The sequence below is a fragment of the Hypomesus nipponensis genome, chromosome 11 (assembly GCF_054491055.1).
Source record: "Hypomesus nipponensis isolate SF chromosome 11, ASM5449105v1, whole genome shotgun sequence".
Taxonomy (NCBI): domain Eukaryota; kingdom Metazoa; phylum Chordata; class Actinopteri; order Osmeriformes; family Osmeridae; genus Hypomesus; species Hypomesus nipponensis.
This window is the reverse complement of record NC_140371.1, coordinates 12,048,294-12,068,992: the sequence shown is the minus strand read 5'-3', so window position 1 is coordinate 12,068,992 and position 20,699 is coordinate 12,048,294. Positions and strand designations below refer to the sequence as shown.

Sequence of the window (20,699 nt, the reverse complement as noted above, 5' to 3'; positions counted from 1 at the left end):
ATTACATTAACTAAAAACATATTAATATAGAAAAACAATTAAAAGGTTTCCTATGAAACTGCAGCAAAGAATGAAAACTACAAACGTTTTACGTTAGTGTCGCAAACAGACGTAAATACCAGCTCAACCGTTTGAGTCAAAGATGGCGGTCCCCATCCGTGTGTTGTGAGGTAATATTTTAAATGTAAATACGGTTTATTTAACTACAGGTATTTACGCCTACTTCGGTTTTTATCACAAAAAAGCCGTGGTTCACGAGGTACAAGCTTTCTCTAGTTGTTTTTCATTCAAGGCGTCAAAATGTCTATGCAAGGTGCGACCGCGTTTCAGCAGAAGGTCAGTCGGATGTTGAGTAGACACCAAAAAAAGCCTGTGCTGAAACCTAACAAGCCGCTTGTTCTGAAAGATGAGGTTGCTAATCGGAAAATCAAAAAAGGAGGTAAGATATTCCATCTTCTATATGAAGTAATCTGCAGAGCGAACACTGTTGTAGACTTAAAATCGCATCCGTTTTGGATAGCTAGGCTAGCTCTAGCAGTAGGCTAAAGTACATAACATGGGCTAGATGAGATGCCTTACTTTACTGTCCACGTTAAATCCCCGATTTATATGAGACCTTCACTACCTAACGCTAGTGCTGTTTAAAATAACGATTTGTTGAGGCTTATTAAATTACTACAATTTCCTGTCGCAACCACTTGGAAGGACAAACGCAAATAATCTGAGACAGATATGATTGGGATTATGAATAATGTAACTCAAGATTTAGAGTAATACCAGACAGTAAATATTTATAACGGGTGTTTTTTTTTTTTACAGAGATTCTGATAATATAATGTTTTGCCACTCTTGAAAACAACGGGTGATCCTGCCTTATCGGTTGTGGCCCCTAGACTGGAACAAACATTATTGTCAGGTCATCTCACTAAGACAATTAAGTCTAGTCTTATTGATAATTTTTAATTCAGTGGTGTTCGAGTCAATTTAGGGTCACTTTTGCTTACTTGTCTTGTTGCTTTGTTTTATTTTATACATTGTGGTATGTCTTTTTTGATAGGAACACAACTTTGTACAGCACTTTGTTCAGCATTAGTTGTTCTTAAACATGCTTCATAAATAAATTGACTTGACAGAGGCCACGTGTGTCACGGAAATGTCCGTCATGATGGCCTGCTGGAAACAGAACAACTTTGTGGATGCCCTCTGCCCAAATGAAACACAAGCTTTCTTCAAGTGTGTGGAGAAAGCCCAGGTATGTTCCCACAACAACTCCCACCTTCCAAGAAATCCATGCCTCAGGCTTATAGTTCATTCGTTCCTCCCCAACCACTGTTTCCAACTGGGTCAGTAAGACTATGTCCTTTATTAAACCTTTCTTTTGCGAGCAGACAAGGGAAAAGGTAATTAGACATCCTGGGTAACATTCTTCCTGTCGTTTGTAGGGAGCGGTCATAACACAAACTCTCTCCTCACGCCGTTTCCTTCAGGGTCTTCCGTCCTGTTTTGCTTTTCTCTTCGTTTTTCCACTCTTTGCTGTGACTACAGCATCCGCTGAGGTCATCTTGTTTTTGAGCTCATTTCCTTTTTCTCCCGAGCTTGGATGTCTACTGCCTACCATATGCTCCTACTGCAGGGTAGTTTAGACATTTTCACAGCTGTAGCACTTTTCCAGCTTTCCTTTCACCCCAATCACCTTTATCTCTTCAACGTTGTTACTCAAAATAGCCATGTCTTTGTTCAAGAAGACCTTAATTTCACACTAACCTTGTTTCTTTCCCACTGTTTCCCCTAGGTTGCAATGAGAACAAAAATGGAACAGAAGACCATTGGCCAGTCAGGACGTCTACCCCCTAAACTAGCCACAACTCTCCTGAAGAAAAACCCCAACAGAGACATTGAAATCTAAGAACACCCCCCACCCTCCAGAGACTATGACACTGAAAGCGGTGGGGTAGGGTGCTGTTCCCGGCTTGTCCCTTGTGGTCAACTGAGGTCTTGGGTATTCCGGTAAATACTAACACCTTGGAGATCCAGATTCAATCACTCTGACGAACATTGGCAATGCCAACCATGATTAATCAATGGGTGAATTAAGTGGATATACTAGACTGCAGATGCACTTTTTGTGATTGCTACTTTTAAGAGTATTTTGTTAGTGGTCATCAGTACAATAATACAATTAAAAAGATGCCTGTGCCAGTATCCCAGAGTGATCCCTACCCAAATATAGCCTCTCTTGTCTAGCTTCATTATTTCAGTCATTTTCAGAAAGTGTTCAATGACTATTGTCTGTTCATATCGTCCATATTGTGTATCATATTGTCCTGCCTTCCCCAAAACCTTTAGGCCTACGTGTTGTTAGGTCATGGTTTGAAATGGAGAGCTTTTCCCAGTGTCCTGAATTAACTCCCTTAAAGTGATTTCCATGTATCTGATGCTAGTTTAGCACAGTGGTCTTAATGTCATTAGTGTCATAAGCATGATATTCGTTTTCATAACACAATTGAATTATATGTCGTTTACTTCATGCATCCTCTCAGGGAGGTGTATCAGCGGATAATCATTTCTGAGTTGACTCCAGTGTACCGCACAAAAGCTTTTGGAAATATAGTTTGGTTCCAGCAGTTAAGATCCAATTTCATGTCAGAAAGAACAGAGTAAGCTATGGTTATTAGTGTTTTGTAAATAATACACTAATATAGTATATTTTACGATAACGTTAGAAATCAGTGTTAGAATCTTTTAGCGGACATTTTAATTCTGTTTGGTCTACTGTTCAGGAAATGGTTGTCTATGGTGTTTCCCACAACAAAACCTTCTGCTGGACTCTGGTATTTCAGAGTTAAGTATTATTCAGCCCCTCATTATAGCACAGAATGTAGCCTCTCCCCCATTTCCTCACCCCTCTTATCACTTCCTCTGAAAAGTCTACAAGTGCTATCCCAAAGCCACTAATGCTGACCTGCAAATCTGTACAAAATAACTACTTAAGGCGTAGTTACTACTTAATAAGTACTCACTTGAAGGTGTCGGTTGGGGTGGATTACAATTATGTTCACTAATATAGTTAATACTGAAATGTATTTGTTTGCCCATTGGACAAAGAAACTGGACCTCCATTTCTCAACATTCTGACCTTGGCTTACAGATATCCTCTGTCTTGGCTCTGGTGTCAAAGTATTCAACACCATTTCTAACGGCTGACCCCTCACCTCTTCTGAAACCCAGCTATGCCTGGTCATGTCAGTAGAAACTCCAAATACATAAAAATGAGACTATATTTACTGTAGTCTGACACCACTAAAATAATTAGCTGCCCAGGGCTCAATAGCGCCTTTGAAGATTATATCAGGACCAGGGCCTTTCCGCTTTTCTTGAGAGCCCTTTGATGCCTTGTTAAAACGAGAATAGAACTTAAGAAAATACCCAGCTGTCAATAGGATATGTGAAAAAAAATTGTATCTTTGACATCTCAAAGTAATTGCCATTCATTGGAACGTCGCAAACTCACATATGGCAGCATTTTCTTTTTTTTTATCATCACGGAAGTCGTTTTATCCAGCTCATATTTATTTGTATGGCATAGCCAAAGTAAACAGTTTATCGGGTATTGTTATGTGGGAACTGTATCAATTTCCATCCATCCATAAGATCTCTACCTTCAAACTGAATATCTTCCCTGTACCCTATCCTGATAGTGGCTCTAAGTTGCATTCCAAACGTAAAATATATATTTGCCTGCATGTAGGCTAAGCCAAGGTCATTGGCCATATGGCATTTTACCAATTGACCTTTTGACTTTCAGAGCCTATGCAGGTGTTCGCTGCAGATAACAAATACGAATGGTGACCACGCCCTTACCTTTGACATACACTGCACTCAATCATACTCTACCTGCTCCTTTAAAAAGCGTTGCCACAAACCGACTCTGCGTATAGCTTGCCTAAAGCCAACATGTGGCTTCACTTGGCTTCAGACGCTCGTAACGCATTTCCACTGCCTTATTTTCCGCCGCAGACAGCAGTTTGGAATTAAAGTTCTCGCAAAACACATTTGAATTGACACCTTTGCTTTGTAACCATTCAGTCAGTGAACTCTTCACAATCATGCCATTGTAGGCTATGCCACTCCAAACACATTATTTGATCTTTCATAGTGATACAATTTCAATAGTCATTTTAGGTTATGCCAATCAGTTTTCGTAAATGCCACAAAAACATGCGCCTCGTGAAATCTGTTGTTTGTGTTTAGTGCTGCAAATGCAGTCTATGTAGTCTCATATCTAGGCTTATCCTTGCCCTACACTTTTATCCCATCCCGTGCGCTTGAACTACGCCCCTCTCTTTCAGAGCAGCCCAGTGCGTGCGTATTTATTCCTGACAAATGCGCCGTTCGGAAACCGTGAGAGACGGTGGTGTCTTTCTCACTGGTGTCTGCTTTCACTGAGTCTACCTCATGAGGTGTTCGTCATTTATAGACAGGAATCGGGATCCCGTGCGCAAGCAGCCGAACAAACTTAAGCCAAATTGGTCGTGTGATTAAACATTCTAACTAATTTTTAAGAATATCGTTATTGTCCTCTTCAGCGCGTAAACTTTGTATGGCGATAGTGGGGTGAGCTCGCTGTGATTTGACAGTGGGCTGAGTCCCAAGCAAGCGAAGGCTTCTTTTTTTGCGGTCAATCAGAGGCAATAATGAGCAAAGTCAGTTAAGGAGCAGCGGGCAATGACACATTTTCAACATGGACAAGAAAGCTGTGAACGATTTATTCTTGCTGGCCATTGCATCGTGTTTATTGCTGTCGGGTTTTGGAGAGGTAGGCTATGTGAGTGTTTATGTCATGATCCGGGGGGATTTCTTGAATAGGCAACCCCGTAATGTTTTTGCTCTTATTTAGTCGTGACAGAGTGGTAGAAATGTTTAATGTTTGTTCAACATAAACTACAAATGTATGCTGGATTGATCAACATTAAGTGAATTTACCATTGCGTTGCTTAATTGCAGTGCAATGTTAGCTGCAGTTGCTTGGCATCAAGCATATAGGCTACTCTCGGTGAAGAACAACATTTGTGTCACAGATTGATCTGGCTTTAACCTGAAAACATTTGGGGGGGTCTATATTCATTAGGTTGTCGACTTAAAGCACTTCAGAAAGTTATAACCAATATCACATCATTGAAAGTGAAATCATCAGTTGAAGAAATCAATTAAACGCTGTCAAAATATCCTTCTCGAGTAGCGTATAGCCAGCCTCTCAATTTATGATGGAATAGATCATATTACCAACAAATAATAACCTATAAACATATTTTAGGCAGCTTATATGCAGTCACAATGAATGGTGAAATGATAATAATGGTCAGTCGTGATCTGGATCTAGTTCTAGGCTACACAAAGCCTAATGCCTGTTTTAAGAAGGGAGGTTTTAACTCAAGTCCCTTTAGTGCACGGACAGTGCGTCAATACATAAATCTCACCTCAAAAAATTAGTTGGTGCTCCATTTGCATGATATTTACAAAAAAATAACTTTCCCTTTTTCTTGTGCACTCGGATGCAGTAGACTGCTATAGATGTTGGTCATTACTGGGAGCTTATTCGATCTCCATGGCTTTGGACGTTTTTTTTTATGTGGGTAAATTGCTTGATGCTTCAGGCACTTCAGCACCATCGCCAGCTGCCCCCCTAATGCGCGTCTATAGGCAGACATGCGATTATTGAACCAGAGTTCAAGTGAGTTTTTATCGCAGATTGTTATCAAAGTACTACTGATCACTTCTAATTGGCCATTTTTATTTCAATGCTCGGATCTGAGTTAGTGTCATAAAGTTGCTCAAGTGAATTACCACCCCTCGATAATTCCATTGATTGCTCCATTAATATCCAGTGCCGAGCATCCATTGAGGCTTAGTCATTAAGGACGGATAGAGCAACCAGTTCTTATAGATTTCATAATTTGTCTTCCAGGACTCCCAAGATGGCTACTTAAATACTCTTCAAAGCGCAGGTACGAAAAAAATCAATTTACTTCTTTCTGCTCATTTTTGTTACATTCCTGTTTGTTTTCTAAACTTGGGATTTTCTTTCTGAGTACAGAAGGGCACCAGATTAATAGATTTTCAGTAAGAATTCCTACTATATCAATCACTTTAAAACACTCCAATGCACAGGTCTTCTACTTAAGGAAAGCATCACATCAAAGATAATTAGATTATATTTTTTATTTGGGTCTCTTGAAGGATAAGTCGGATAAAATAGATTTTTATCTTTCTCCATTCATTCTCTCTCTCCTACACTCCCTCTCCTGTCATATTTTCTCTCCTTCACTCCCTTTATTTCGGCCAAGTTTGGAAATGAATGTCAATCTTTTCTCTGGTCCAGAATCATATTTTCCTTAGCCAAAGGCTGCTATGTTATGGGCTGGCATTCAAAGGCCCAACAGCTTTGAACAAGCTGCTTTAGGCTAGAAAAATAACAAGATTTATCTTCCCATACTACTCTGCTCTGGAATTCATGCAGCTTTGGCCGCTGCAGCAGACAGAGAAACCTAATAGCAGGAATCACACAGTGTCCTGGATGGTTACAAAGATGACATTCCACACGTCTCCTTAGTTTGTAATATCACACCAGCACAAAGCACATACATCATGTACTTTACATATGGAAATATCTGCCGGGGGTATGCTCACAGACACAACGTTATCTCACCTCCCGTTTTTAGGTTTGAGGGCCCTTCACCTCGTCTCCATGCCTCGACAGAGGAAGGTGTTCGAGCTCCTCTGGGCAGGACGTTAAGCCTTGGAGCACCATGTGCTCTGCAGGGTCTGAGCATTCATGCTCAGACAGCTTGAGATTCCTTCTAGATTGTCTCATGCTCAGGCTTTCACTTATGCAAACGAAATGGGTTTTATTGAAACAATGCCATGGTTTTACAGTCTCTGAAAGACACAACTGTAGTTGACTCCCACTCTCTAGATGTACTGGTCTGGTCTTTGTCTCAAAATGGAGTTTGTCCGTAGTGAAGTTTGTTATTGTTGTGCAGAAAGGGACTTTTTACATTGATGGAGTCTTGGTCATGAATCAATAACTCAAAGCTATTTAGTATACAATGTGCACAAAACAAAAAAGCAGCACAGCAGAATATTCTTCTCACTCTTAAACCGTTTGACTGATCGCATTCCCATTGCAAGCATTAACCGACATGTTTGCTTTTCTTTCGCTTAGGACCCAGACACTGAGGGTTTGCATGTGTAAATGTGTGTGTGTGTGTGTGCATGGATGCATGCGTGTGTTTGCGTAAGGAAGAGAGAGTGGCTGCATGGCATGTTCCTCAGAACATGGTCTGTAACCTTTCCTCCGGAACTCCAATGACCTTTCTGCTTCTGGCTTCATCTCGCTGTGTAAACTATATCAAATATTAATCACCAGTGAGAGAGGGCCAGGGGCATCGGAAATAAATTACTGTAGGTGAAATCCGTGTAGAGGGCATGCAAGTTGAAAGTAAACAACCACAGTCTAAGTGATGACTCAGAGGCCTAGTTCAGTTTGGTACCCCCAAAAATATAAGCATATCTCATCATTTGTCAGACACATGTTTTTACTCAATGCCCCAAGGGAGTGCTGTAGCATAATACTGTTGAATAATGAAAAAGACATTATTGAAATGTGAGTGAATGCTTATTAGTTTAAAAGGAAATGGACAGACGGGCGTCTGAGGCGGTAGAAGGCGTTTGGCTCATGATGTTGTTGATGAGTCATGCAGGCTGGGAGTCGAGACAAGAACCTGCCAATCACAGCCTCAGCGATGTAACATCAAAGGAAGAGCTGACTGTACCTGGGAGGCTGGACTCTTGCTGACCCACAAAAAGCTTTTGACTGTATTTGTAAAGGTTTCTAACTCGAGCTGTGGACAGACAACCAGACAAGCAGGCTGTTTCCAAACCAGCTCTAACACTTAATTCTATTTATCTCTCCCCAGCGTGTGCATGGAAAAGACTAAAGAAACTTGAGAAGCAATAGGATGCAAGGTTTTCTCTGGCATTAATCTGGGCATAGCTGCTCCAGTCTTAAATCTCTCAGTTGGTGTGAAAGCAGTGAGCCAGTCCCTCAAGCAAACACAGATGGAGGGTCAGAGCGCGAGCGGGACGGGTGTGTATTTGCGAGCGATCACTCACAGGTGTGAATGTTTACCCGCTGCAGTATCACCTCCGAGGACGCAAGGTTGCTTAATCCACCGCTGTAGAGAAGCGTGCGTCTGTGTGTGTGTGTGTGTGTGCATTTTCATATATTTGTGTGTGTGTGTACACGCACTCATGCACTTTCTTTACAAGAGGGTGTCTGTCCTGGCTGGACCCATGAGCTCATATCTCCTTCCCTCCACTTGCCTCAGGGTTTAGCACCTGGCTCCCAGAGTGCTGTTAGCACGTCTCACTGCCCTTCACCATCTCTTCTACATCCCACACAGCCCTCTCGCCATAGCAGGCATAATATCAGTTACTGACATCAGAGATGTCAATGTCGTTCCTCAAAGAAATATTGATAAGTTGGCGTGAGTACACCGAACGCTAATCATTAGCCTTGTGTTGGCACATTAAGATTGGTAGCATTGTGTGGAACCATAATATTTATTATTTTCCTACCGGCACATTCCTAAGTGTATGTGTTGGTGATGTGTTTTATAGACAAGGTTTGGTGTTAACTTTGCCTGGTAGCTATTAAAGGTCTGCCTCTACATGAAAACCACAGACCCTCCCCCTCTTAAAAACACAATCTGCACACCAGATTCATGTGTCTTAAATGTACCCCTTCCCCCATCCACACACACACAATTCATGGGGTATCAGTACAACTGCATTAGTACAACTCCATCCCTTCTACAACTGTCAGCATCGGTCACTTAACCCGTCACAAGTGTACCTTGAATACTAGTCACTGCACTGGACTTTGCACATTCACATAGAAGTTGGATACCTATTTTACATAGGATTTAAGTTAATTTAGGAGATATTATTATGAATGTTAGCTCACATATTAATTCAAGAAAGAATTAAGATTCAGAACCCTGTGGGTCATAGGTTAGACTACTAGCAAACAGTCGAGAAGAGCTGGACCAAGAATGGTAGAGTGGAGAATAGGGAGTCAAGTGGCTGAGCGGTTAGGGACTTAGGCTAGTAATCTGAAGGTTGCCAGTTCGATTCCCAGCCATGCAAAATGACGTTGTGTCCTTGGGCAAGGCACTTCACCCTACTTGCCTCGGGGGAATGTCCCTGTACTTACTGTAAGTCGCTCTGGATAAGAGCGTCTGCTAAATGACTAAATGTAAATGACAATGTACTTGTACGAATGGCAAATGAACTTAAGACTTGTTCCATTGTTGCCAGAGGGATGTTTTATTCAGCATATAAGACGTATTTCCTTCAGAGTTCTGACATCTTCTCTCATACTCTGCTCACGTCCTCGCCAAGACACTTACCAAATGAAAGAGGCATGGATAAATCCAGTTAAAAGCATCTGAAAAAGACAGAGTCTTTCTGATGCAAGTTGTCACTCCCTTATGATTCAATGAGCACGGCATGTTCTTATGGTAAATTCATGTGACTGTCAAGAATGAGTAGTTTGAATCAAAAGCCTCTTTTGGTTGATTTCTTTTTTTTCCTGTATGTTTTGGGCATCAGACATGTGCTTTTGAGAGATGAGGATAGGTTTCAATATTTTATTTAACTTTGAAAGTAGATAATGCAAAATTAATTCTACGTGTTTCGATGGTGATTGCTATGCTGTTAAAATGCAAAAAGTTAGCATTTCAACAGATATGCACTCACATACATATGTACGTACATACTCACCCTCTCTCTCTCACTCACTCACTCACTCTCTCTCTCTATCTCTCTCTCTCTCTCTCTCTCTCTCTCTCTCTCTCTCTCTCTCTCTCTCTCTCTCTCTCTCTCTCTCTCTCTCTCTCTCTCACACATGCAAGCCATCTCTCTCTCTCTCTCTCTCTCTCTCTTTCTCTCTCTTTCTCCTCCCTCTCTGTCTTCTTCAGGTTCCCACAATGTGTTGAGGTAGTGTGCCACGCTCTGTGACTCAGCAAAGTAGACCTACACATATTGTCCTACCCAGGATTCTGCACTGCAGCACAGTGCTGTCTGTTTGACCAGCCAGGTGGCACAATGCATCTAACCCTTTCACTTCCCTTCCCCTCCTTGCCTCTCTCTCTCCCCCTTTCCTCCCTCCGGTGAGTACAGGGGGAGAGAGAGAGAAAGAGAGATTGACAGGGTAGGAGGTCTAAAGGTTTATTATAACACTACCCTGCAACTTCATAGTGAAGTAAAACGTTCATTCTTGTGACACTTCTGTTACTAGAGGCTGTATACGGATAGCTAACACCAACAGCACAACAGTTCCATAAGATCAAAGCCTTACTCAGGTTTGTTTTTATTTCCAGCCCCACTCTCCTGTTCAGAGGGTTTCACAGAACTGGGCTACTACAATGGTTCCGTGTCCCAGACCGACTCAGGCTCGCTTTGTCTTAAGTGGACCGAGTTTCCAGACTACGTCCTCCAGTACCCGGGCCGAGGGCTGGGGGAGCACAGCTACTGCAGGAACCCAGACAGAGAGTCCAACCCCTGGTGCTTCTTCAGACAGAGCTCCGGAGCCATCGGCTGGGCTCACTGTGACTGCCACCAGGGTGAGTTCTATGTGGTAGGCACTGTCACTGCTAACTTTGAACCCTTAGTGCACATTATATTTGTGTATTGACTTGTATTATTCCTATATGTCCCTATTATACTGTGAAAACCCTTTATAAATAGTTATTTTTATTGTAAAATTAAATAAATGTACATTGATACTCTCCAAGACAAATCACATTTTAGTTCACCTTTCTTTATGAACTAGGCCTTCAGAATGTAGGCCTTCACAGGCAGGCCTAGATCTTGTTGTTGTCTTTTGTTAGCTACTAATCCTATCAAACCTAATGGAAAGGGGGGATTTTCCTATTGTTTACACCAAACTATTCAAAACAATAGGTTACTATGCGGTCACAATAGCTATGTGTGTTTCATTGAATTCTTGAGACCAATACTTATCTCATATTTTTTCAAGTAATTCTATCTGGTAAATCAAGAGCTGTAGAAATGTATAGTAACCTAAAGTGCTTTCAGGTGCAGTGTTTTGGCTTCGAGGGGGTCCTCCACACAAGCTTACTAGAGTTTCTCCTCACAGTATGGATTTCTGTCTCTGGCAGGACGTATCCATGTCTCTGTGTTTAATGCTCTTTAAATACATGTGTGTGTCTCTATCCTGCCATGTGTCTGTCTGTCTGTCTGTCTCCGTGCTTGTCTGTCTGTCTCCATGCTTGTCTGTCTGTCTGTCTGTCTGTCTTGTGCTTGTCTGTCTGTCTCTGTGCTTGTCTGTCTGTCTGTCTTTGTACTCATATGGTTGTCAGGTGTGCTCTCTCTCTGTCTGTCTGCACCTCAGTATAGCCTGGCCACATGTCTGTCATATGTTCAGGCCCTCCCGCCTGTGTTTTCCATCCTATCCATCAGGCTGCTGACATTGTGATCCCGCCTCCTCAGGGACTCTGTAACTGTCTGTCCATTAGCCAACCTCCTCGCTTTGTAGTGACCTGTCAGCACCTGGTGTGTGTGTGTGTTACAACGTCCGTGGGTGTGTTTGTGTAAGTGGCAGCCCTGAGGCAATACAACGGTGTTGAAATGTGTTGAGCTGCATCTGTGTTTGCGTGTGATTATCTGTCTGCCACTGTTTACATCCAAGCTTTCTCTTTCAAATGGGTTACTTTTACCTGTGTGTGTGTGTATGTGTGTGTATTTGCTTGTTTGAATGTGTGTTTGCATGTGTGTCTAGTGCGGTGGGCTCATCTTACCTACTTGTCAGATATGAAGTATGAAATATTTCGTCGAGTGTTGACACCAGTGAGACACCAAGCCCACTAATCAAGGCCAGTCTGTGCAATTATCCAGGATAATCATAGGCTATGATTGCCTAGACTGGCAGCGTGGTAGGCTGTTGATTTTTTTAAGTGAAAATGTTAACTCAGTCTCCTGTCAGTTTCTGATGGCTGGGAGAGACAGTTCAATCCTGTCTAGACTGTCTTTTTACACATTGTGGGACTGGGCTTAATACTGCCTCTCTCCTCCTCTCTTCTATTCACCTCTCCACTTTCTCTTCCTCCTCCTCCTCCTCTTCCTCTCCAGGTGCAGCCAGGTTAATAGGTGGCTCGTCTGTTAAGAGTGGCCGTCTGGAGGTTTACCTAAATGGCCAGTGGGGGGCAGTGTGTGACACGCACTGGACAGACCGCGACGCAAGCGTCATCTGCAAGCAGCTTGGCTTTGGGTGAGCCTTATCGCCTCCATCGTAATCGTATATATGTGTGTACATGTCGGCATGATGCATTTAAGTGTGAGCCGTGACAGTTTTGTAACTGTCAAAGTTGTTAGGGGAAAAAAAGCATACCTTTAAGGTTGTGAACTCTCTGCCTGACTGTCTCGTTTTCCGTCTTTCGTCCTCAGAGAGATCGGCACGGCGCTCCAGCACTCTTACTTTGGCCCTGGTTCCGGACTCTTCCACTACGAGCGCCTCGGCTGTCGTGGCAACGAAAACACTCTTCTAGAGTGCAGGAGTAGGAAGTTTGTCACTAGTGACTGCAACCATGGCAACGAGGCGGGGGTGGTGTGCGCTGTACCTGAGGGTAAGAGAGAGTGAGAAAGTAGAACAGCCGTGGGCGGTGTAAAGATCTCCTACTACATGTGCAACACATTTTTTTTACCGCGAGGATATGTACTTGATCCAATCTGTATACAGTTAATAGTATTGGACATGTAGAAGGAGGTGAAATGGGAAACAAATCTTTCCAATCGTCACGTTCATCATGTCAACACATACACACGTGCACTGCCACGCACACACACCTTCCACAGCTTTTCGAGAGCTGCACTCTGACCTCGCATGCATACTCTCATGGTTTCCACCACACTCGTGTCAAGCCATCCCCAAAAAGGGCAGCAGAAATGTTATCCGATTTGCGTATGAGAGATTAGTGCTGTTTTTGTTTGCGTGTACAAAGACTGTACGCATGAGAGAGGCTTTGCTCGAGGCACGTGCGTGCTGTGTGCTGTGTGTGGGGGTACATATGTGTGTGGATTTGAGTCAGTGCGTGAGGGCAGTGTGGTGTGAGAGCCTGGTTGAACGGGCTTACTGTAGGGTAGGTATATTTAGCATAGCTGAAGTGAATTATTTAGTCTGGAACATTAGGAGGGAAAGAGCTATCTGAGAGCCCCGAGGCCCTGCCAGGGGGCAAGACAGGGGTCATGGGGGGGCACACACACATACACATGTACACATATACACACACACAACATACAGAGACACACATCCTATCACCTCCCCTGCAACGTGTTTTGCCTGGGCTCTTTGCATACTCAACTCGGATAACAGATCCCCCTCGCTCTTTTCCCGCATCTCTGACATAGCTGTGGTAGTTTCCAGTGACTCTGCGCAGCTTTGAACCAGACACAGCTGGGGTTAGGGGTCACCACGCTTGCCTTAGGTTGCTTGAATTTTTGTTTCTTTATTTATCATCATGCTATGTTGTGAGGTTATTTAAATGTGCATTCGTAGAGGCAATATGTGGCAACTGAGACGAACATTTGCTGCCATGAGGGCATAACATAAGCACTCAGAGTCACCTGCCCAGTAACTGTCAGTGTCTGCTGTCTTCCTCAGGCAACGGCGCCCCCCTGAGGTTGGTGGGCGGACTGGAGGAGTTTGAGGGCCGTGTGGAGGTGTACCATGACGGGAGGTGGGGGACCATCTGTGATGACCAATGGGATGACGTCAATGCAGAGGTGGTCTGTCGGCAGCTGGGGTTGGGGTAAGCCTTGATACAAAATGTCTATCTTAAAACATAATTTAACCTACTGACCAAACCAGGAAATAAAACGAATCATGGTCATGTGATTAGGATAATCATTTTATCAAATGATTTAATTTGGACCTAAGTCTCACTCTTTATCCGTGGATTCATTGTGACTGTGTACATACAACACAGGGTTGCCAGAATTGTATACTCGACCCTCCTTGTGGGCTACTCTTCCAGGGTAGAATGCACTCTGGCTAGAATAGACTTCATTTACACAGTGACATTCTCACTGAGTGAACTGTATTAATAATATAGATGGATGTAGGCATGAATATTTGATCAGTGTTTGGGGTGGTCGCTTTGGGAGGGAAGAGGAGGCAGCAGAATCATTCTGATGTCATCACACTGTGGTAGCAGGTTGCCAGGCTTCTCAGGAAGATAAAGATTGTAATCCACAGGGCAGTTCTAGCAGCTCAGAGATACACACACACACACACACACACACAAACAAACACACACTTCATCTCTCTGTTTCTCTCTCGCTATCTGTGTAAACACACACTCTCACACACATTCATGAATCATTGATGTTCCCATTACACTGACTATTTTGGGCCGGGGAGCGTTCAAGAAGAAATACGACACGTTTTAGTGCTTGGGAAGTGTCAATTTTGATGTGAGATCACAGCATTATGTACGATATCAACAGATTTATGAATTCTGTTTATGGAAGTATACTGTGTGTCCACTGTCCAGAGGGGTACCAAAGGCATGGACATGGGCTCACTTTGGCCAGGGCTCTGGGCCTATATTCCTGGACGGAGTTCAATGTACAGGCAACGAGCTGTCCCTGGAGGAATGTCCCCACAACAACTGGGAACAACACAACTGTGACCACATGGAGGATGCCGGCGTGTCCTGCAACCCCTACACAGGTGAGGCTGGAACACGACACACACAGAGACAGTATGACACACACACACACATACTCACACACTGACCCAGACATCGCGTTTTAGACGGTGTGGTTCGCCTGGTGGGGGCCGACAGCCCCTGGGAAGGTCGCTTGGAGGTGTACCATTCTGGGGACTGGGGCACGGTGTGCGACGACAACTGGACGGAAACCAACGCTCAGGTGGTGTGTCGACAGCTCGGCTTCAGGTGGGGCGAGAGAATGTCAGCTCACTTTACAGTCACACACAAACCCCGCCACAACCCTGGTTGACAGTGAGTCACAATAAACACAGTTCAAGTAAAAAGGCAGGACGACGGGACTCCGTGCCCCAAAGAGAGCGTGTAAAACTGTTTGCGAAATGACTGGTGATGTCATGTCTGGTCCATCAGAGGGCGGGCGGAGGTGGCTCCAGACGGGGTGTACGGGGAGGGCGCAGGGATGATCCTGCTGGACGAGGTGCAGTGTCAGGGCACAGAGGGGACCCTGCTGGCCTGCAGCCACGCCGAGTGGGGGCGCCACGACTGCTCCCACGGCGAGGACGTCGGGGTGCGCTGCGAGAGGGGGGGGGAGACCAACGAGATACGAGGGCTGCCCCCGTCTGCAGGTTGGTACGGCCCACCGCTCGCTCCCCTTTCGGACATCCTAATGACACGTTCCATAGATTCATTTCCAAAGCCACATGAAAAAGCAATAACAATAACAATAACACGTGTGGCAACGACATATCTCTAAGACATCATCATAAGACATTTTCAATTAGAATAGTACAGTGCTGTGTAGATCAACATACAGAACCCACAGTGCTACAGCAGGTGCAATAGCAGAAACCTTGGTAGAGTTAGGGTTGCGAGGATCATTTGAATCATCTTTCCCATTAAGTTATTTACAAACTTAACCCACCTCAAAAAACTGTTGTTTGGGGGTTTTTACATCCTATTAAACCTGACTCTGACACATTTGAGGAAAAAATATGTTTCCCATTGTTCCTGAAGGGTTGTGTTTGCTGTTGTGCATGCCCAGGTCCTCTGTTGCGCCTGGTAGCAGGCGAGAGCAGGAAAGAGGGCAGAGTGGAGGTGTTCCTGAACGGCCAATGGGGGAGCGTCTGTGATGACGGCTGGAACGACATCAACGCCGCCGTGGTCTGCAGACAGCTGGGCTTCATGTAAATATAGACACACACACACACTCCCTCTCGTCCATAAGAATACCTCCTATCGTATGTCACAGCCAAACCATCTTTACAGGACGACATGTCTGGGGCTTTGAGCGAGTCAGTGTCGTGTCTGATATCGGCTCCTAAATGGTCCCAATGATGTCTGTTCCTCAGTGGTGTATCCAAGGCACGCTCCATGGCTTATTTCGGAGAGGGGCAGGGGCCCATCCACCTGGACAATGTGAGGTGCTCTGGGACCGAGATGTCCCTGGGAGAGTGTGCTGCGGAGGGCCAGGACACCCACGACTGCAGGCACAGTGAGGACGCGGGGGTCATCTGCGACTATGTCCCTGAGACGGTGGGCGACGGCGCCATCGTCACACAGACCTGCGGCCTGAGGCCCAACACACAGCGACGGAGGAGGAGAATCATAGGGGGGGACAAGTCCCTCAGGTAAGACATACTGGATGACAAACACACACACACACACACAGAGAGAGATATAAGCCGACACTAAGACACACACACACACGCAACCCTGAACGTTGTCAGTTGACATCATACGGTACGTCACTTCTAAAACGATCCTCCTTCCTCTCCTGTGTGCGTCGACCCTGTTAGGGGAGACTGGCCGTGGCAGGTGTCTCTGTGGCTCAAGTCCCAGTCGAAAGGGAACCATCCGTTGTGCGGTGCCACCCTCATTAACTCCTGCTGGGTTCTCACAGCTGCTCACTGCTTCAAGAGGTGGGAGAGGGGTAACACCTAGTGTTTCATGACGGAACTGCATCCATCACGATGAAAACATCTTGAAAATCTGATTTGATTTGTTATGCAATGCATATTTATTTATTTTTTATATATTCATTTTGGGAGTATTCTGCTCATATAGACTACTCCCGATGTCCTTTTAATTCCTGTATTTTCTTTCTTTATCCTCCATCTTTTCCCCCCTCAGGTTTGGCCATGACCCCTCGCGCTACGTGTTGCGCTTGGGGGACTACCACACAGAGGAGCGCGATGACTTTGAACGTAGCCTGTCCCCGGAGCGCATCGTCATCCATAGGAAATACCACAGCCAGGGCTGGGAGTATGATATAGCCCTGCTGCGCCTGAGAGGCACTGAAGGCAACTGTGTGTCATTCAACCCACACACCAATGCAGCCTGCCTGCCGGCATCAGGAAACAAGTGGGGCAAGAGGCCGGCTGCCTGCATCATCACCGGGTGGGGCATCACAGGTACTAGTCACTCCGTTGGCACAGCCCTGGGGGAATTATAGAATTTATGCACATTTATTTGGATTCTTTCACGTTTTTATCTGCAAAGAATGTACTGATATTTCAACCTGTTTTAGATTATACTCATCTCTCTTGTGTATCTTTCCTGCACCCCCCCCCCCCCCCCCAAGCCACACACAAACACCTACGTCTTTATTTACCTCTGTCAATACCTCAGCCTCTCTTTCTCTTCTCTTTTAGATTCAGAATACTCTCGTACCCTGCTGCAGGCCTGGGTTCCTCTGCTGCCATCTTGGAAGTGTAAGAAGCGCTACGGAGAGCGCTTCACCAGCCGCATGCTGTGCGCCGGCAGCCTGTCAGACCGCCGACGTGTGGACAGTTGCCAGGGCGACAGTGGGGGTCCGCTGGTCTGCCAGGGAGAGGGGGGCCGCTGGGTCCTAACGGGGGTAATCTCCTGGGGTCACGGCTGTGGTGACCCCTCGTTTCCAGGGGTGTACACGAGGGTCAGCAGGTTCACACGATGGATAGAGCAGGTCACCAACAACCCCAGCAAGAACTGACGTTGCCATTGGATAATCAGTGTTGTCGAGGATGGGAGGAAAGGGGGAGGGCATCTCGGTATATGTTACTGGACCTTATCCCAAAGTTGCACATCCAACTGAGCTCTCATGTTCAGTTGTTTCTTTTATTTGCCCTCACTTGGGTAAGCTTGTACTGTACATGGTGTTTTTCATGTTCTCATTAGAGGGAATTTTCCACTGCATTTGAACCACCAAAGTTTCAAATGTAAGAGGCCTAATGGAAATAAGGAAATAATGACTGTATATGAATGACATTGCACTAGAATGCATGCCATTTGATTACACTTGAACACGGCTGCACTGTATCTAAAGACAGTATTTTTGCGCAGGCCAAAGCCAATGAATGGTTTCAATTGGGAGATTATTATGAGTTGATGTCTTGAAGAGTTAAGTGGAGTGATGTTGGGTACAAGATTGTATATGGACAGTGTATACAGACATGTTGCTTACATTGTATTGTTTCAGGAACATTCCAGGTGTGCATGCTTAGTATGTGCGACTTGCAATTGAAACCAAATATCAAGCTGTTCTTGGTACAACACCACTGGCTTGGATGTAAAGTGTGGCCCAGTAGGCTACTGTATATGCACAATCATGTGGCTTACAATACTTATAACCTATGTGTGTCTGTCTACTGGTTACCAGTTTCTCCTTTCAGTATTACAAGAAACCGGTGTGTGGACATTTGTGTGTATCCTGTCAGCTTCCCTGTCATAAGTTCTAAATTACCTGATAGTAGAATCGGGGCTCTCAAGTTCAATCAGAAGTTTGCCGTGAGATTACCATACTTGTCAACGTTTGGGTACAGAAATTCCGGGGATGGGGGAGGTTGATGTTTCTGATTGGTTGGTAGGTGGCATTTAACTCTGTGTAACTCGAGACAACTATCAACTTGGCAGAAATCTTACCTCAATATGTCTGTGCCTCGTCCTTTAATTGTACAGAGCGGGACAAGTTATCCCTTACTTCTCAGTGTGAGAAATGGTTGAATTGCGTGATATATACAAGGTGTTGCGTGAGAAATGGTTGAAATAAGTCTCATGGCAAATGCATGACACTTGAGAGCCCTGTAGAATGATTCGTTTACTTATCATTTGCAATGCAATTACCAGTGGTTAATGCAATCTTCTTATCATTCTTGTTTAACCTACAGATTTACAAAGCTCTACATTGCAATAGAAACCTTTGCTTATAGTTTCACCTGCTCACATTCCACGAGGGGATTTGAAACTTGAACATGTTATAACGACCAGACCTGTGCCTGTTCTAGATAGTTAATTCATAAGTCCTTGGCATCAGACTGCATTATGCAAAACACTGATTCCAAAATCAGACTTTGGACAATTAATTTAGGTCAGCACTCACCTTTACATAAAATGATTGGCTAACATGATAACACCTGTGGAATGTTTTCTTTACATTAATTCAAAATGTATTGTTCGACAGATTGTCTTTGATTAGATTTTGTCAAAAACAATGTTTTATGTTAAGTCTTAAATGACAGTTGCTTCGTCCCACAATATTTTGGACAAAAAATAAGGATGTAATCCGAGAACGCCCTAAAGATCCGGGTGGCATTGTTCAAGATTATAATAGTTTTCAGTTTATTTAAAATGAAGTGTTTTAGACGTGGTCTTAATGAGTGAGATTAAGCTCTTTTCAATTGTGCCATACTGTATAACCACTAACCTATTAAGAAAGACAGGTGTAAGTAAGGTGGAATTCTCTTTTTGACAAAGGGTTTTTTATCAGTTTCCAGAATACTAATCCATGCATACAGTATCTCACCACATACTCTTGCACTGTAAGTATTTGATGTATATAACTGAAATTGTTTTTATGAGTGGTGCCATAAAATATCAGCATTGATGTTTTTCAGTCTAATATTGTGTGGAGTAAAGTATCCCTCCCCTGTTTGAGACATACAGTACCCATAAGAGACCTTCATGTGCAAAGGAATATTTTCCTACAGCCCTCTCTCCTCATGGACGTCTTGGCATTGATAGAGTGCTACTGGAGCTTCAGAACATGGAAAATGATGTCATGCTTTTAGGAGGATTATCCTAACATGACATTATGACCTGCACCCCCACTGCAGTAGGTCACTGAGTGCTTCAGGCACAAGACATTACATTTATTCAATATTTAAATTTTAGAATTGTATATGTCTTGAAAAACAGCCACATTTGTTAAGATGTTGTGGCATATTGTCATTCAGCAGTCTTACAAACACAACATAATTGGACCTTTATCATTTATTGTTTAATGAAAGTAGTGGAAAAGTTGAAAAATCTGAAGTTTATTGTCAAGTCGGGTATGGTATCTGATTTGAGGCCAGCACAAAAACAAACTATTAAACAGCTACCAGGAGAATATCAATGATAGAGAATAATTGTACAGGCTCAACCACTGTGTTAAGCCTTTTGACAAGATCCTATCTAGTGTAAAAACAACTTCTGGCAACTTCTGAGACCTTATTGGGTTGCGTTTAACTCCAGATGGTTGTTACCTCTTGTGGCCTCATCCACTCTTCAAAGATTTAATTAGATTGTTGAAAACAAGAGGAGTTCGGTCAAAATACTTCCATCCACTTTGGCACATGTAATGATAAGAATTGCAACTCTTTCCAGTGACACTTATTGCTGCCCTTAGCGTCTTGGCATAACATTTTTGTTTGGGCTACCGTTTATGGATAATAATTGACAGCTTTACAACTTCGTGTAATGTGTTCTGAATATTTGGTAGGTATCCGCAGAGCCGACACATGACAGTAGTGCTGGAACAGTTGAATACCTTGATATAGCCAATAAAAAAAACTTACAATTAACTAACTTTATCTAATTGTCAATTAATCTTTTGTACTTTTTATGGATGATGTGTGAAGAGAAATGAAAAAA

General features: G+C 43.8%; 2 protein-coding genes across 3 annotated transcripts; both read left to right on the top strand.

The window, feature by feature from the left end:
* Positions 1–111: 111 nt before the first annotated feature.
* chchd1 (coiled-coil-helix-coiled-coil-helix domain containing 1) lies at positions 112–2,229 on the top strand. Its single transcript, XM_084709270.1, has 3 exons — positions 112–439; positions 1,134–1,252; positions 1,793–2,229. The coding sequence occupies exons 1-3, from the start codon at positions 301–303 to the stop codon at positions 1,904–1,906; spliced, it is 372 nt and encodes a 123-aa protein (XP_084565396.1). The 5' UTR covers positions 112–300; the 3' UTR covers positions 1,907–2,229.
* A 2,130-nt stretch (positions 2,230–4,359) lies between these two features.
* On the top strand, positions 4,360–20,629 carry LOC146268122 (neurotrypsin). Of its 2 annotated transcripts, none has more exons than XM_084710261.1 (14): positions 4,360–4,816; positions 5,966–6,005; positions 10,443–10,685; positions 12,214–12,352; positions 12,529–12,707; positions 13,742–13,889; positions 14,634–14,812; positions 14,897–15,038; positions 15,222–15,436; positions 15,853–15,994; positions 16,160–16,438; positions 16,607–16,729; positions 16,941–17,221; positions 17,462–20,629. In XM_084710261.1, exons 1-14 carry the CDS (start codon positions 4,742–4,744, stop codon positions 17,779–17,781), a joined length of 2,505 nt encoding a protein of 834 aa, XP_084566387.1. In that variant the 5' UTR covers positions 4,360–4,741; the 3' UTR covers positions 17,782–20,629. The 2 variants fall into 2 exon arrangements, with proteins under 2 accessions (XP_084566387.1, XP_084566386.1); XM_084710260.1 differs by having other exon boundaries at positions 4,360–4,825.
* The last annotated feature ends 70 nt before the right edge of the window (positions 20,630–20,699 follow it).

Bases quoted from the DNA above. Each gene is read 5' to 3' on its own strand.
- chchd1 (XM_084709270.1), top strand. From the start codon at position 301: ATGTCTATGCAAGGTGCGACCGCGTTTCAGCAGAAGGTCAGTCGGATG. The intron at 440-1,133 runs GTAAGATATTCC...TTGACTTGACAG, and splicing joins TCGGAAAATCAAAAAAGGAG to AGGCCACGTGTGTCACGGAA. The intron at 1,253-1,792 runs GTATGTTCCCAC...TGTTTCCCCTAG, and splicing joins AGTGTGTGGAGAAAGCCCAG to GTTGCAATGAGAACAAAAAT.
- LOC146268122 (XM_084710260.1), top strand. From the start codon at position 4,742: ATGGACAAGAAAGCTGTGAACGATTTATTCTTGCTGGCCATTGCATCG. The intron at 4,826-5,965 runs GTGAGTGTTTAT...TTTGTCTTCCAG, and splicing joins GTTTTGGAGAGGTAGGCTAT to GACTCCCAAGATGGCTACTT. The intron at 13,890-14,633 runs GTAAGCCTTGAT...TCCACTGTCCAG, and splicing joins TGTCGGCAGCTGGGGTTGGG to AGGGGTACCAAAGGCATGGA.